This window comes from Canis aureus, chromosome 2 (assembly GCF_053574225.1).
Source record: "Canis aureus isolate CA01 chromosome 2, VMU_Caureus_v.1.0, whole genome shotgun sequence".
NCBI classification, from domain to species: Eukaryota; Metazoa; Chordata; class Mammalia; order Carnivora; family Canidae; genus Canis; species Canis aureus.
Window position 1 is genome coordinate 42,262,566 of NC_135612.1, and position 18,666 is coordinate 42,281,231.

Here is an 18,666-nt window from a genome sequence, read left to right on the forward strand (position 1 = left end):
TTCATTCACTAAAACAATCATTACCTTTAAAACTACTCGCACAATAGACAATATGACTTAAAACCTTTAAGAGGTTAAAACAATTTAAAGATGAAGTAAGTAACAAGTATGTTCAAATAAAATATGAAACAAAATAAAGGTTTTATATATTGAAGACAATTTTTTAGGAAATACCTATTTTAGCACATAATCTATATTCTGCCAGTTACTTTTTCTTCATGATTATATAGTTTGACCTAAAACTATAATTTTCTGATGTCACAAAACAATATACTGAAATCAAGGTTAAAATAAAAGACAGCTATAAAATAACCATGAAAATATAATCTTTTTAAATGTACCTATTTAAAACTTGCTTTTTCAAGAGACTGGTTCACAAATACAAATCAAATCACTATTAATATATAAAAATATATTTAATACTCAAAAACTCTTTAGTAAAAATGAACTATGAATCCCGAGTTTTATCAAGATATCAAAGCTATGATAGAAATTACTCCACACCACCTGGAGGGGATCCCTGGGTGGCTCAGCGGTTTAGTGCCCGTCTTTGGCCCAGGGCGCGATCCTGGAGTCCCGGGATTGAGTCCCACGTCAGGCTCCCAGCATGGAGCCTGCTTCTCCCTCTGCCTGTGTCTCTGCCTCTCTCTCTCTCTCTCTCTCTCTCTCTCTCTCTCATAAATAAATAAATAAATAAATAAATAAATAAATAAATCTTAAAAAAAAAAAAGAAATTACTCCACACCACCTTGAAAGTACTGAAAGCTGATTTACATTCAAAAATAACAATTCAATCTCTGAATTCCCATTAATAAGTTGTGCCTAAAAAATACATTTTATAGGTTCTCAAGAACATTCACTCCTAAAGAGGAAGATCACTTATATTTATCAGCTTTTTAAAAAATATCCCTAATTCCTGGTATTTACAATAAACATATGGTTATGAACCCATTATGAGCTTCTATCACTGCAACCGCAATACTTTTGGCAAATTATTTTAACTGCCAAAGTAGTTTTTCAAATCTGAAATTTAGAAAGATGATCCTAAAAGGAATGTGTGTGAAAGACAATGAGTTGAATATATTTCAGAGAGAAAATAATGGGAAACACTTGAATCTAGATCATTTGGTCCTGAATACCACCTTACACATCAGCTCAGTCCCTCAACTTCATGCATGACTTCTTAAGTCCTCTTCAAATGATCTCTGTACTATCTTCACAGTTTCCATCAACCCCAAGCTCATAATAGACCTCGGTGAAGAAAATTAATTGTACACAAAGAGGGAAGAATAACAGTCCTGCATGTAAAGTAAATTTGGAAGTATTCCCCTTGGGATTTCAAATTGGGTCGTTGTTATTATGATGTTAGCTGCTTTTAAATCTTTTCACAAAGGAATGGGCCATGGAAAGGAATTCAACATGCCTTAGCCAATAGTATGATTGATGGGAGAGAATTTCTAAGTCTAAAGGACTAACTTTTCTCCTTTTGCCTTTTTATTTTTTAAAGTATCATCACAATGAACTTTTGTTTTTCAGACATTTGGCATGTGTTCTGCAGTTTCCCTTCACATCTTTCCTAAAAAGGAGCGTTTCTGTATTTACTTGACATGGAAAAGGATGCATGGTCCAGAAAACAAAACTTTTTTTTTCTTTTAGAAGAATCTTAATGGCCATTTTTATTCCAACGTGTTTGCCCAATTTTTAAACTTTGGAAAAGTTTTTAAGTAAAAATTTTAAAGTTTTAGCTCCATTTGTAACGAGATTATACAATATGTAATAGTATTGATAATAAAAATATTTCTTTCTGAGAAATCAATGTGTTTTATCTAATGTAGTATGCAGAGACAATTTTATATAAAAACCTGAATAAAGAATCTGTATGTTACTATGAAGTTACCAATATGTATTTAGCTATGGTATAAAGTTACCTTACTAATAGAGTATTATGTATAACAAAGATACTAATAAAGTAACTTTATGTGTATAAGAAACAATGAAAGAACAAATTCTGAATATGAGTTTTGGACTCTGGTAGACAACTTATTCAATTAGTTAATGGAAATCTAGCAAGCTGAGGATGTGTAAATGGTTAGATTTTATCCCTCTGTCCATTAGTTGTCCAACAGGTATCTTAACCACTCTGGACTGTACCCAGATAACTGAGTACTAATACAATACTTTTTTCCTCTATCCTCTCTGTCTACCCTCTTCCTTGGAAGTACAAATATTAGTCTAAAATATTAGACAATAAAACATCATAAACTCCTTTGAAGTCTGGGTTTAAATTTTGTTCACCAAGGTGAGGCCTTCCTCTATCACATAGCATGAGTACTCTGAACCAACAAAAATTTTTTGTTAGGTAGATGAAACAGTAAGTCAGTGCCCCCCAGGTAATGTAGATAGCCTATAAGATAGAGGAAGTCTATTTATATATATTGCTGACTATACATATATACCTTGGTGACACCAGAGGGGTGCAGTGCCGGAGACTATTTAGATTCTTTATTAGTGAGAAAAGTGATAGTTAATTTGCCAGCACTGATATGGAATCAGTGAAAAGCTCAGTCTCCCTAGAAAGGTATATTATCCCAAATTATTGTGGTAGCCACCAAGGATGGTAATATGGGGTGAAGAGCCATGATAATTTGGGGGAGGGGCTTCAATAAGATCCTTTGTGTTTTGAGGATTCAAGAAGAGAGCTGCTCTATTTTCCCTTTGAGTTGATCTCTGAATGGCAGGCACAATGGAAGAGATGACAATGAAACTAGGGCTGACCCAGTGCTCGTGGAGGTACCCAGCAGCCCTAGAAACTAACAGAGGGAACACCAATGTGTATTACCAGTGACCAGTCTGTACTTACAGGAGTGGGGTTGGCACTCCTGAAGAAGCACAGCAGCCTGTGCTATCATATGTCAGATTACGCCAATAAAGTCTCAACAAATGGGGCAGTGAGCAACAGTGGAAGCCCTAGCATGACCAAGATCCATTCCTGCTATGTGCTCTACAGGAAGAGGGTAGATCTATTCCTCCCTACCTCTATATTAGACCAATGAGCACAGAGATTTCAGAACAATTTAGGCAGCAACAGGAAAGATCTAAGAAGAGATACTAAATTTCATTTCAATAAAGCAATGAGAGGCTCAACTAGAAGAAAAACACAATTTAAGAAAAAAATAATAAACTTGACCATACTTGAAGGCTGAATTTTTGGAACAATTCATGCTAGTTAAATGTAGCACATATTTCTGTGTTTGTGTATTTTATTTTTGCAGACATATGTTCTTTTGTATGCTTTCATTATTTAAAAAAATTATTATTAAATACAACATAGGTTGCTTTAATGTTTTAAATTTGGACTAAAAACTTTCCTTTTTTGGTATACAAAACAACTTTTCAAGGATAAAAAAATTTTTCAAAAAAAAAAATAGGCTGATTTATATGCCAGATGTAAGCAACATCTTTTCTAACTCCTGGTTACATTTTGTTGTTTGTTTGTTACCACAACCTTCTCTCATGGGAGTTCACAGCAAATCACAAAAGCATCAGGCTTCTGTTGACTATCAAGAGTGAGCGGATGCTTCTAATGTCCATTGGCCCATGTGGTCTTTACCAAAGGGTGAATCACAAAAATATTTGGCAAGCAGCTCTGCACTGATGGAAATCTTTCCTTAATATTCTTTTATTTGCAAGTGTATGGTATTTGTCTACCTAATGAATCACATAATTTTACTTGATGAAGTTAGAAAAAGCCTTTGGAATAAAATGAGTTTAAATTTGTTCTGTAACAAATATTATTCCACTTTTGATGCTAGAAGTAGAAGGCAATATACAATTGTTTGAGTAGTACATACTTTATATGTATGAAAGCATGCAGGTTAGCAATCAGATGAGAGATAAAAGAACATGTAATGGACACCCACTTCCAGACATGACAGGGTCACTGACACCAGACTTGTTCCCCACCAAAATACAATAAAACTACTCAAAAATATACGAGGTAACTGTTTTTCAAGGAACAGACAAGAAACACAGAACTTTGATCTTTCAAGAGTCGAGCTTCGTGTTGGGACATGGCTTTCTGCCATAGGGCCACAGCACTCTGGGCCACAGCACAGGAAGAGCTACCCCAAGCAGAGCTCAGCAGTCTCACAGAGCAGAAGGGCCAGAGATCTGACCTGGGGAGCTGAAGCAGCTGGAAAATGTAGGACAAGGTACCAAAGAGGAGAAAGCCATGAGAGGAAGAGGTGCTTAATAAATGACACACTGGAGAGAGCAAAAGAAGTCAGTGAGCAGAAGGCAGATCGTCAGGTATGTCATACACCTTCGGATCAAGAGAAAAAAAAATTTTCTTAGAAGAACAAAGTCTCAGTGACCTCTGAAACAATATCAAATGATTTAATGTGTGTGACTGGAGCTCTCGGAAAGAGAGGAACAGAGCAGAAAAATATCTGAAGAAATAATGACAGAAAACTTCCCAACTGGGGAATCAAGAAAACTCCAACCAGGATATTTTTAAAGTCCTACATTGTGGCCCATCCGAAACAAACTGCTAACAAAAGATAAAGAGAAAAATTTTAACATCACTATAGAAAAAGATATTATATACAAGCTAAGAATGATACAAATTTTGTATCATTGTATCAACAGAAGGTCACTTTCATAAAGTGCTAGAAAGAAATCCTGTCAATTGAGAATTCTATATCCAGAGAAAATATTCTTCAAAAATAAAGACAGTTTTGCATAAAGAAAATTGAGACAGGTCATTGCCAGAGGACTTGCACTACAAGTAATAACTAGAAGAAGTACTTCAGGCTGAAGAGAAATGATACCAGGTAGAAAATACAACTATAGGAAAGAACGAAGAACATGGGAAATAGTAAACATATGGGTAAAAACAGAATATCTTTTTTATTGTCTTGATTTCCTTTATTTTTTAGGTTTTTAAAAAGATTTTATTTATTTATTCATGAGAGACACAGAGAGAGAGAGAGAGAGAGAGAGAGAGAGAGGCAGAGACACAGGCAGAGGGAGAAGCAGGCTAAATGCAGGAAGCCTGATGCGGGACTCGATCCAGGGACTCCAGAATCATGCCCTGGGCAGAAGGCAGGCGCTAAACCACTGAGCCACTCAGGGATCCCCTTGATTTCCTTTTTTTTTTTTTTCCTTGATTTCCTTTAAAGACAGTTGACTTGCAAAATAGACACTATACTGTGGGGTTCGTAACATATATAGAAAAAAATACAATATAAGAACAAGAGGAGGATATATAGAAGGAAATTACTAGAAGAGTCTTACAATTTATGCTAAGTAGTACAACATCCTAAGTAAATCATAATGAGATATATATATAGATAGATATGAAAACCAATATCCATAGAAAACCTTACATAAGAATGTTTAATATTAGTGGTATTCATCATAGTCCAAAGCTAGAGGAAACCCATGTCTATCAAGAGAGAAATAAATATATCCACCATATATTCAAACATTAGAATACTACCCTGCAAATTAAAGAAGAATGGACTACCAATACATGCATCTTGAAATACAGCTCCACTTATATTATGTTCAATGGCAGATCACACTAATCTGTGGTCACAGAAATCAGAAGAGTGTTTGCCTATGGCAACCAAGACTGGAAGAGACATGAGAGTACTTTCTGGGGTAATGGAAATGTTCTATATCTTGACAAAGATGCTGAATACATGCATATATACATTTGTCAAAACTCAGAATTGTACATTTTAGCATTTCACTATATGAAAAATTTACCTCAATTAAAAAAAAACAGTAAGAGAAGACATTGTTCTATTCTACTTCTGTATTTCAAATTTTCCATAATAAAAGGTTTTTTTTAAAAAACAAAGGCAACTAATAATAATGTATTAATACACTTATATTAATGTATTGTACAATGTATTACTAATACACAATAGTTTATTGTATATTTGAAGTTTGCTAAAAGAGTAGATCTCAAGTGTTCTCACCACACACACAGAGTAACTGCAGGAGGTGATGGATATTTTAGTTTCATTGTGGTAATCAATTCACACCACATACATATATCAAAAACTCATGCTGCATACCTTAAAATATATTATTTTATGTGTGAAAAAGATCAAAAATTAAAATTTTAAATATTATAGTAGAAAAAAATAAGCCAAAATCTTAATTCAATCTTTTCCTTACAGTATTTGGACACAAACCTATAAAACTCATTGCTAAGTAAAATACAAAGTTATTAAAATAATAATTTTTTTAAAAGGGAACTAGGCCTGCTCAGAAAAATAATGCTTCAAGATTCCAAAGTTCTTGTACCATAAACCATGACTTGAGGGGAACCAGGATGGCTCAGTGGGTTAAGCATCTGACTTTGGCTCAGGTCATGATCTCAGGGTCCTAGAATTGAGCCCCACACCAGGCTCCCACTCGGCAAGGTGTGTTTCTCCCTCTCCCTTTGCCACTCCCCCAGCTTATGCTTGCTCTCTTTCTCTAATAAAAAAAATAAGTAAAATCTTAAAAAAAAAAAATAAAACAAAACCCATGACTTCAATAATTTTAGCTGGGAAGATTTTGTTTTTGAATGATGATTGTTTATTCATCTTGGAACCAAGTTAAATCCATATTATTAAATTTGCCTTCCCTTTCAGGCCAGGTTATAGATGAAGTCAGGAAAATATTTAAAGCATGTGTATCAAGAACCTTTCTTCAGTCTATGGTGCACGTCTGTCGGAATTTGTTGGAGCCCCATGCATATGTGACTCAGCCCTACCACTTGCGCATTCTCTGGTTAGTGCTTCGCTGCCAGTATCTCTATCCCTGTGGCTGAGGCTTTTTCTACAGAAGGCTGCTGCTCTGCCACATGTATGTAGGTAACACATGCACAAGTACCCTTTCCCTAAGCAACTCTGAACCAGTAATTCTGGGGAGTCGATGTTTAACTGCTTAAGCCTCTCAACACTTGAGCAGGATGATTCCATGTGTTTCATACAGGAGTTCAGAGCGTGCCAACCCATAATCTGCCTGTCTGGCATATTAATTATTTTGAGTTAAATGCGCTAAAAAATGGCCAATGCAAGAAGGCACTTTGACCTTCTCTTTTCTTCCTAGAAGTACAAGATATAACTCCCACATAAAAGGTGTCTTCCCTATACCAGGAGGAAGGAAGACATTCTCATCAGCAGAGATGGAGAGCAGAGACCAAGGGAGATCTTAACAAATCAACCTTGTTAAACTAACCCTTACTGTTCCTAGTCACTGTTTCACAACTAACTGCCCTAGGCCACACCCCTTTGTCTTGTTACGTTTTCACAACTACTACTCTTCATCCAACCTAGTGCACAGTTGTTTGGCTTTATCTGCTTCTTTGGGTCTTTGTTTTTCTGATGAAGGTTCCTTTGTACGTGTAAAATTACTAAATAAAATTTATGTACTTCTCTTATTGATCTGTCTTATCTCAGTTAATTCTTGGGCCCAGCTGGAGACACTAAGAGGGCAGAGGAAAAATTGTACCTCCCCTGCATTGGCTTAATAACACACTCTAAGCTGTCTCTACATTCCTGTATCCTGTCACCACTTCACACCAGTGTTCTCTGTTCCTCCTCCCAAAAAAACTAGTTGTGCTGGGATGGAGGGAGGGGGAAGACATCTAATAGAAAGGGTGCAAAGAATGTTGTATAGAGGGGGGAAAAAAACAGATGACAGAATGAACTGCTTTACAGACATACTACTGCTCTTGTTATTGCTAACCCTGGACTTCCTTCTACTAATAAGAGCTTTTGCAATTTCGAAATATTAACAGTTAAGTAAATAAGGGAGTTCAAGAAACAATCAATCCTATACCCCAGAATGGCTGCTGTAAGCCTTTAGGGCAGCACTGTCACATGGAGCACTTTTGGTTGCAATTCATGGAAGCTTACTAGAGCTCTCTTAAGCACAAAGCCTATGGGCCTTAAGGACACAGCCAATGACTGGGATACTAAAGAAAACTTAGAAAGTCTCTGCCTCTATCTTCTCTCCACATATCTGCTTCATGTTTCTTTTTCTGTTTCCCAGTCTGTGTGGCTACTTCCCAGCACCCCAGAAGATTACATAGCATTATGCAGTAGCCCAGAGAGAAAAAGAAACTGATTTTCTTCTTTCATTTCCCCTGATATCTCTAACTCTCTTTCCTTCTCCCCCACCAGCCAGATCCAAAATTCCCAGGATAAGTGTTCCGCTTGGGTCAGGTACCTACACTAACACCAATCAACTGTAGAGATAAAGCTTTGTCATAAGGTAGGAAAACAGCAATACATTCAATCTAACAGAATGGGGTTAAGTGACATCCCAGAAAATGGATCCCAGTCCACATGGCTGCTACCATGTCTGTATTGGCAGACAACTCAATAGAATCAACCATATGAGTCACGGATGTGTTTAAGAAACTAATGAAAACATTGGACCTTCTTCACAGCAACATGTACATACTCATAAATATCAAACTGTGTGCAAATTTCAGGGTGTTCATGAAACCCCTTGTAATTCATACTTAGACCCTAATCTTAAAACTCCATGTACACATCTAGATTTTTCAAATATTGAGATCAAAGTTTTCAAATTTTAAATATTGAATATGAAATTATATTCAAAGGTTTTTCAACCACAACAAATGCACATAATGAAATGTTAAGTCTTTTGAGGGAATATAACATGTAGCAGTCTATACACAATCCTGGACTGGGTAGAAGGGGCTAACAATCAAATTTAACAATGGTGTCTACTGTCATCAAATAGAGACAACATGGGAGTCCCCCTCCTTTTTTTTTTTAAGATTTTATTTATTTGTTCGTGAGAGACACAGAGAGACAGAAAGAGACAGAGAGAGAGAGGCAGAGACACAGGCAGAGGGAGAAGCAGGCTCCATGCACAGAGCCCGACGTGGGACTCGATCCCAGGACTCCAGGATCACACCCTTAGCCTAAGGCAGGTGCTAAAGTGCTGAGCCACTCAGGGATCCCCCCTCCCCTCCTCTTTTTTTTACTACACTTAGAATACTTTCCGATTGTATATGCCCAACATGATCAGACATCTGGGGGATATATACCTAGCCCCTCAGCCATTCAAATCATAACATAGGAAAATACCTCATAAAGAGATAAATAAAGTGAGTCAAATAATTAGTAAGATCTAGTCCATTGCTACTCATGATGGTCTAGAAAGAAAAAAATCTACACACAACTCAGCCAAAAGTTCTATTCAAAACCCAGCTATTACTATATATAATTTTACCCAAAACAGGCAAAACCTAACATACATAACAGAAGAAAGCTATGGAAATAAAACCAGAAGTAAACACTTAAAATCTATTATGTAACAAGTGAGATATAAATTAAAAATAAGATGCAAGCAATCAGAAAACCTATACCCTTCACTGGTTATTAGGAAGCAGTCAATGATATTAGTAGTACATCCTTAACCTCTAAGAGTATATAATGGAAGGAAATGACCGCATTCTACCACAAAATGCTCTTATATTACAGGAAAAAACAGAATAATAGAATACAAAGAACAATGGACTAACAGAATTGTATTTCTCATATGCTCTTTAAATATATATAAAAAGGGGCTTCTGAATACAGTATTATATCCATATATTTTGATTTTACATATCTTGTAGAAGTTTCATATATGAGAATATGAAAACCCAAACTTTATCTTTACTGATACATTTTCTAGGCAATCTCCAAAAGAGAATCTAATTTCCTGAGCATTTAAATCTATAAACTTGATGAAAGCTAGAATGATAAACCCCACTATTGAGCCCGATTACATACAATAAACTCTAAAGGAAAGATCAGATTCCTACAACTTATTGAAATTTTTTGTATTAACTATCGTTGGAAAATGTAAGACAATAATTATATATGGCCAAAGAATTTTTTAAGCAGAGTCAACCACTATACTATTTTTGTAAACAATACTGAACCTATACATTAAGGCCAGCACATAGAGTATAAAAATTAATAAGTTATTGTGTTTCACTTTGAAATTTTTGTACTTGAAAGACTTAAGAGAAAGTATTTTTTATATCACAAAGAATTATTACAGACTTTTTCAGTCATGGATTAAGTATAAATAGTTTTTAACATTCTCATGTGACCCTGAAGTTCCATACCAGGTAGTAATTTGTAATTTTGGTTGAGTCATACATTTCACCCGGATACACTAAGAGACTGGTGAACTAAGAGATTTGGTGTTCCTGAATTACTAAGTAGAAATAATCCTCAGCAATGTGACATCCGCATTTTTCTCTGCTCATTCTTGAATGCAGAGTAACTTTCATACAATATTTAAGGCACAAGTTTTTTTTTTTTTATTTTTTAACATCTTTTATTTTTAAATATGGGAAATGACATATGACAGAATTTGCAAATGTGTGGATCCACAAAGGAAGGCCCTTGGATGCCCCTTGTAAGAAAGCCAACAGGTTTAATGATAGCTCAGGAGAGTGCAGAATTTCAGGACTATACATATGTACATCACGTTCTAAGAGGATGTTCAGCAGGCAGAACTGACAAGTTCTTAGTTCTAGGACTTAGTTCTTAGTTCTTAGTTCTAGGACTCAAACTTAAATTCTGCAATGAAATTCTAGTTAAGATTTTTATTAAATCAAAATTAATGTACATCAGTTACCCTACTAGAGAATGACAGACAACACTGCATTTCCTTTTTGGATACTAAAATGATTACATCATGCAGAGTTCATCTAAATTCTCTGAGTTACCTTTTTGTATAAATATTTCACCAGAGGAATGACTGGAAGGGGCACTGATAGCAATGCATAATTGTAGTAATTGTAGCTAAAAACATAAATGCCACCTTCTTATGTCTGCATCAGGGAAAGACTCTTGAACACACTTCACCCACATTCCTTCGTTTCATCTTCAAACAAATGGACTGTCCCAAATCACAAATATACCCAAAGCCCGCTGTTGAGACACACAATGAGAAACGGGAATAAAAACAGATTTGTAAATAGACAAGAAACTATCATGTGCTACAGACTATGGTTACCTGGAGGTAGGAATTGCAGTTGGTTATTAGCTAATCGAAGGTGACGTAAAGCTCTTAGACGACCAATTTCTGGGCAAACAATTTGTAAGGCATTGTCACTAAGATCCAAACATTGGAGTTTTACGAGGGATCCAATGGCTTCAAAAAGAAAAGAGAGGTAATGGCAAAATCAGTTTTACCAAAGTGTTATGCCAAATCTTTAATGCAAGTACTGCCAATTAAAATATGTTAATACTTGATCTCCCTGCTTCTGTTGCTCATAAATAGTAAAAACATAGATCAAACTAAATTTTATAGGAGTGATAAGACTTCAACTTGATATAAAATATGATACCTTAAAAAGCACAATAAAAATGTTACAGTGTAAAGTACTGTTTGAATAAATAAATCATGAAATGATATATAAGCTATTTTTGTCTAACCAAAATTGTTAGCTGGACTTATTAAGTTTAAAATTTATCAGGGCACATGCGTGGCTCAGTCAGCTGAATGAACGACTCTTGATTTGGGCTCAGGTCACGATCGCAGCGTGATGGGATTGAGCCCTGTGTGGGGCTCCGCACTCAGCAGAGAGTCGGCTTGAGATTCTCTCCTCCCTGTGTCCCTCTCCCTGCCTGCACCCTCTCTCTCTCTAAAATAAGCAAATAATTTTTTTTTTAATTTATCTTTTTGAGATGCCTGGTTGGCTCAGTCAGTAGAGCATGTAACTCTTTATCCCAGGGTTCTGAGTTTGAGGCCCATGTTGAGTGTACAAAATACTTTAAAAATAATAAAAACAGATTAAAAAGTAATCTTTAAAATTTTATTTTATTATTTACCTAACAATTTATCCAATAATAATTTACCTAACAATTATAATCATTTCAGACTTATTTATTTTATCAAAATGGTTAACTGAACTTACTAATTAGGGGGAACAATCTTTGAAACTAATAAATTAAAGATGCTTTATAACTAAAATTCCCTAATACAGCAATCAAATTTTGTTCTATTGTTTTTTTTTTATTGTTTTTTTTTTTTAATTTTTATTTATTTATGATAGTCACAGAGAGAGAGAGAGACAGAGACACAGGCAGAGGGAGAAGGCTCCCTGCACCGGGAGCCCGATGTGGGATTCGATCCCGGGTCTCCAGGATCGCGCCCTGGGCCAAAGGCAGGCGCTAAACCACTGCGCCACCCAGGGCTCCCTGTTCTATTGTTATAAAGGAAAGTATAAACTATGGTACCTCCTAACTAAAAACTGAAAGTCCACTTACCTTCTGGGACTACGACTATGTTATTTGAGTGAAGGTACCTGTGGGAGGAAAGAAAAAAAAAAAGGAGTGGCTATCAACCAGTACTTTTGCTAGATAATCAATCTGTAAAATGCTCACTTAGAAATTTATCCAATATAAAGGGATGAAAACTTTCTATCAGACTCTTTAGTGCATGACACAAAACCTGTGGTCATCACAAGTAATACCTTGAGAATGATATTTTTCCTGGAATTGCAATGTTAAACCTATTTACTGACTTAAGTTGTTATTTTAAAATAAAAGCATTCACGATAGCTATATGTTGAGATATTTCTTAAACTCAAAAAAAAAATTACTAGTTTTTCTAGTTCATTTTAAAGTATCAGGTTCTCAGAAAAACATGTTGCGTAAAGAAAAATCAACATTGCATAAATGAAAATGCAACTTTCAATTTCTAAAGGATAACTTCACAAAATAAATCAAAACTATTTCCAGCGAATATGCTGACTTAAGAACCAAGACTGGAGAGATTAAATAATGATCATTTACAGTATCTGTAAAAATACTCAACTGTCAAGGTACATGACTTATTTCACAGCAAAAGGAATCTCATAAACAAGAATCAAATTCTTTTCTTAAAAAAAAAAAAAAAAAAAAAAGAAAGGTTACCCTTGCTAACAAGTCCAGACAAGCCCAGTAAATAACACTTTTCCCACTAAAGTATCTTTAGCACACTCTGGTGGAGACTTTATGAAGTCAGCAGCAGCCAACTATTCAGAGCAGAACAATGGTGACAACTAGAGAGCACCTAGCAATAGTTTTAAAAAATAAATTTATATCACTGATTTTGAGACAAGAGAATTAGATATTTTTTATATTTTTCAAAACTATTGTTGTATTTGTTACATCTCATAAGTCAATCTTCATAAAGTATTTTGAAAAGAATTTTGAAATTTTCTTCTACATTTTTAAGCCTAACATCAAATGTTGCAATGTTACTGACACAAAATAAGAAAGGCATTACAGTAATACACTTAAGATTATTTAGTGATGCATTAAATAGATTTTGTGTAGGCATTAACCAGCTGGGTCTAACACAATTGAAATAATTGTTCCATTCTATCATATATTTTATTCCTTGCTTTGCGTATATAAAATGAATTCACAGTTTAAAATCAATATTCTTTAAACATTAACTTTAGGCAGGACTACCTAACTGCTTAACAGGTGACTCTAAAATTTCTTTGTGCCAAAAGACCATATGTAATTAAGTGTGTAAGCACACACACATACCTACACATATGCTTTGTGCCAAAAGACCATATGTAACTAAGTGTGCAAGCACACACACATACCTACACATGTTTGCATTTGTTACACAAAAGCCAAGGTGGCTAGATACCAAAATAAAGAGACTACTGATTTTCAATTACCCACAAAATATATGCAAAAGGACCTTAAAATGTCCAAATCAAAATGTGAACTAAGGAGCTCACTTATGAATGAAATCAAAAAGTATATTTTAACACATTACATTTATCTACAGTAAAATGAAAATGCAGTCTACAGAAAGAAGAGAATGTTCCCAATCCTAACTGTAAAACATAGGTGCGTAGGACCATGCACTACCAAGTGAAACACCATTTCAACTCTTCAAGTTTTTCTGATGTGCAACTGATAAAGAATCACCACTGGTGGGATGGATCAGAGAGCAGGCTCTGGAGCCAAAATGAATGCACCACAGTAGCCATGTCACCAAGGGAAAATTACTCAACTTCTCACTTTCATAATCTATAGAAGCAGAGAATAAGAATACTAACAACAAGGACGTTGTAAGGATTAAATGAATCAGAAATGTAAAGCTCCTAGGGCAATCAGAATACCATGAATGTCACTGTTATAGTTATTATGAGTCATCTATAATCAAAGATTTAGCAATATTAAGTCACTTCTCTTTGCTCATTTTTTGTAATTTCAAAGTAATTAAAATGTTGGTGTTTTAATATAACTAGTTTTCATCATATTCTCCTATAATGCAGGAGCTTTCATTCATTGCTGGTGGGAATGCAAAACAGTACAGCTACTTTGGAAAGTAGTTTGGCAATTTTTTAATAAAATTAGATACAGATATTTACTTAATAGTGACATGCCAATGTCAGTTTATTTTTGACAAATGTATCATGGGATTTTAAGATGTTAACAATAGAAAAAACTAGGTGAGAGGTATACTCGAACTCTGTACTCTCTTTACAACTTTTCCATAAATATAAAATTGATCCAAAATTTAAAAAGTGGATATTTCTTTAAATTAAAAAAAAAAACAGGGCTTTTATTTCCAGCCATGATGGCATAACAGGGACCAGATTTACCTGGCTGCTATAAGCAACAGGAAAATTGGATGGAATATATGAAACAATTATTTTCAGATATTAAAAGCAGGCAATTAGGATTATGTTACCCAAGAGAGAAGAAATAAGGCAAGCCACACATTGTCCCTAGCTCTCTGCCTGGAGGCAAACCGTGAACTGTGGTACATGAATGGGATTCCAAAGTATGTAAGACTCACTGAATTATGGAGACACAAGTTAGAATTCAGGGAAACTGAGACAGCTGGAAGTTGTGGGGTAGAGGGGTGGAGTTCTGGAGGAGAGGATGCTACAGGAAAAAACAAACAAAAAAACCCAAAACACCTTTAATAATTTAAGTAAGGATCCTTTGACTCACTGCTGAATTATAAAATGTAGCCTAGGCAAAAAGTGACTGAAAATCTATCAGCTGAGTGGTCCACAGAGATCATACAGGGCTGGAAGGCATTTAAGTTCTGAGCAGCAAGTGTATCAAGTCCTTGCTGATTATTGGGCACTTTCAAATCAGATCCTATAAAGGCCATGCCTCAGTAATAGGGCTAAACTACCCCTAGCATAGAGGTTACACTAGACTGGTCCTAATCAAGTGTAAACACAAGCTATGAAAGGATCAACCTAAATTGTAAATAACTTCATGCCAGAATAATGCACAAGAAAAAGGAAGGCAACAAAGTCTAAAGACTCAGAAATGTAAACCTTGTAAGGATGCTGGCATCCAATCAGAAAGCATTAGGCTAATAAATCAAGAAAATGTGACCAATAACGATGATTAAAAACAGTCAATACCAGCAGATCCAGTATAACAGAGACAATAAAATTAGCAAAACAAGGACATAAGAACAACTATATAAGTTGGATCATATAAGTATATCCAGACAATTAAAGCAAAATATGAACATTGCAAGAGAAGTATTAAGGTATGAAGAAGAACCAAACAGAATTTCTAGAGATCAAAAATATAATGAACAAGTGAAAGCTTCACTAGATGAGATTAACAGCAAATTAGACATTGAAGACAGAGAAATACAAATTGTCCATACTGAAGAAAAAAAGACTGAAGAGTGTCAGTGATTAAGCGAAATATTAAACAATCTAACAAACATGTAAGAGTTTCAGAAACAGGGACCAGAGATAAGAGTTAAACAATAAATATCTGAGTATGTCAAAAAATTGCTAAATCCAATGAAAACTATAAAGACACAAACCCAGGAAGTTCAATGAATGTCAAATATAAGAAAAAAGAAAACTACAACAAGTTATATCAAAATCAAATCATATTACATGCAGGGGAACAAATATAAGAATAACAGCAGATGTCACAACAGAAACTATGTAAGCCAGAAGATAATGAACAACATAAAAGTGCTGAAAGGAAAAAAAAAAAAAAAAGTCTTCAAGAATCCTAATTCCAGAAGACCAAAACAAAACAAAACTTCTAAACTATGATGAAGAATGTAAAACAAAAACTCTATGACCTTCAGAGAAAGAACTAATGTGAGATTTTTCTCACAGGAGAAAACCTTCAGGGCCTAATGCTAGACAAGAAGTTCTTAGAATTGACACTAAAAACATGATACATAAAAACAAAAATTGATAAACCAGACTTCATCAAAATGTAAAACTTTTGCTCTGCAAAGGAACATAAAGAGGATGAAAAGACAAAATACACATTGGAAGAAAATATTTGTAAACAATATATATAACAAAGAACTGGTTTCTATAATATTTCAAAGCTCTTAAAACTCAAGACTAAAAATAAATCCAAATAGAAAATGAGCAACAGATATATGTGCCTGAAGAAAAGATACAGATAACCATTAAATACTTGAAAAGATGTTCAGTATCATTAACCATTAGAAAAATATAAATGAAAACCACAATGAGATAAAACCACACATCTATAAAAATGACAGAAATAAAAACTAATGATAACACCAAATATTGGCAAGATGTGGAGAAACTAGAACAATCACATCTTGCTTGGAAGAATGTAAAAAGGTGCAGCCAACTTAGAAAATTATTTGGGAATTTCTTATGAAACTACAAATCTGGAGCAAAAGTAAAAGAGTAAAGACCTTCAAAAATTCTTTTGCATAAAATCAACAAGAATACTGGCAAAAATGGTAAGAAATCTATGTACAAAACTCTGGAAATTAACCAAAGTGATACTGGGAGGGTTTATTTGAGAAAAATGGCGAAATCTCATTAGGCACAATGAGCTGTGAACTTTGGGGCATTTTCACTTCCTCTAATTCTATCCCTCATTTTTCAGTTCTGCAGAAGCAGAATCAACAAAAAAATCTAGCCCACAATCAAAGTGAAAAGCAGCAGCCTGGCTAGCGCCTGAAGGGACAGAACCAAGTTACAGTTCACTCCCAGAGAACTGCCATCATTTGACTTGTTTCCTGATTTCCTTGGAAGCCCCCACTTGCAAAGCTATTTTTAACTTGATCTGACTAGAAACTTGCCCAAGTACAAACTCCCCCCCCCCCCCCCCCAAACAAATTACGGGCCATTGTTTAACTTCAAAGCCACCTGAGTCAAAAGATACTGCTGGAGCAAATAACAGACAACCAAAAACCTTGAATGGAAAAGCTGGGCAAGATGTTTCAGGAGCTCTGAAAAGCTCTGGTATATTTCTGGAAGTCTACAAGGTCAAAGGCAGGTCCAGAAATGTGCTAATGCTCAGGGAAGAGTTGAAAAGACCCTAAACAATCCCCTCTGCTGAACTTAAGGCTCCTACATAAGACAGAGTAGCTAAGGCAAAGTTGTGAAATACCAGGCTGAGAGGTGAGGGCCTGCTGCCATACAAAAACAAAGCTCCTCAGCAAAGACTGGGAGACCTACTGGACTCAGGCAACTAAGGAAATCTCTGCCTAATCAGCAGCTGACCACAAAGGTAACTGAGCAGATACTTTAAAGAATAATAAGAAAGAAAAAAGAAAGGAAAAGACAGAACTCTTTCAACTCATTCTATGAAGCCAATATTAGCTTGATAGGTGTCACAAGACCACAGATCAATTTCCCTCATGAATAAGAAGCAAAATTCCTCAACAAAATAGTAAGCCAGAGACATCACAAGAAGATAAAGATATCACAAGAAGACCACTGACCAATTTCCCTTATGAATACAGAAGCAAAATTCTCAACAAATTACTAATAAGCCAAATCCAGCAACATATAAAAAGTATTATATTCCACAACCAAATGGTATTTATCCCCACTGATAAAAGATTGGTTCTATATACAAGTATCAATCAATGTAATACATTGATTTTCATTTACATTATATTAACAGAAAAAAGAAAAAATAATATCATTGCAATGGATGAAAAAAAGACCATCTGACAAAATAAAAAATCCTATTGTGCTAAAAATCTCAACAAACAAGCAGTGGAAGGGAATCTCCTCAATAACATAGAGGATACCTATGAAAAATGTATAGTTATCACGACAATAAATGGCAAAAGACTGAAAGCTTTCCCCCTAACATTAGGCAGGAGCAAAACAAAGATACCCAGTCTCACCACTTTTATTCAACATTCTATTTATAGCCAAGGAAATTAAGCAAGAAAAAGAAATAACAGGGATACAGATTAGAAAGAATCAAAGCTATCTTCATAGGCAGATGACATGATCTTGTATATGGAAAATCCTAAGGAATCCACAAAAAAAAAATAAAAGAACAAATGAATTCAAGGTTGAAGAATATGTTGATCAACATACAAAAATTAGTTGTATTTTTTACATACAAGACAATGAATAATTCTAACATGAATTAAGAAAACCATTCTATGTGTAATAGAATCAAAAAGAATAGTTAGGAATAAAAAAAAAAAAAAGAATAGTTAGGAATAAATTTAACAAAAGAAGCTCAAGATTTTTACACTGAAAAGTGTTCAATGTTCAAACAAAAAAATGTTGAAAAAACTGAAGACCTAAATTGAAAGACACCTCACATTCATAGATTAGAAGACATATTATTAAGATGGCAGCACTCCACATATGGA

The 18,666-nt window shown here is 34.8% G+C and overlaps 1 protein-coding gene across 8 annotated transcripts in view; it reads right to left on the reverse strand.

The window, feature by feature from the left end:
• LRRC28 (leucine rich repeat containing 28) overlaps positions 1–18,666 on the reverse strand; it is a 152,817-nt gene that overhangs the window by 102,283 nt on the left and 31,868 nt on the right. For all 8 annotated transcript variants that reach the window (XR_013363722.1, XM_077869935.1, XM_077869877.1 and 5 more), the window contains exons 4-5: positions 12,312–12,349; positions 11,056–11,193 (exon numbers count right to left, since the gene is read on the reverse strand). Coding sequence is in view for 7 of the 8 variants with exons in the window: in XM_077869935.1 (XP_077726061.1) it covers positions 11,056–11,193; positions 12,312–12,349 (176 nt within the window). In the remaining variant the exon portion in view is untranslated. The remainder of the gene's footprint in view (positions 1–11,055; positions 11,194–12,311; positions 12,350–18,666) is intronic.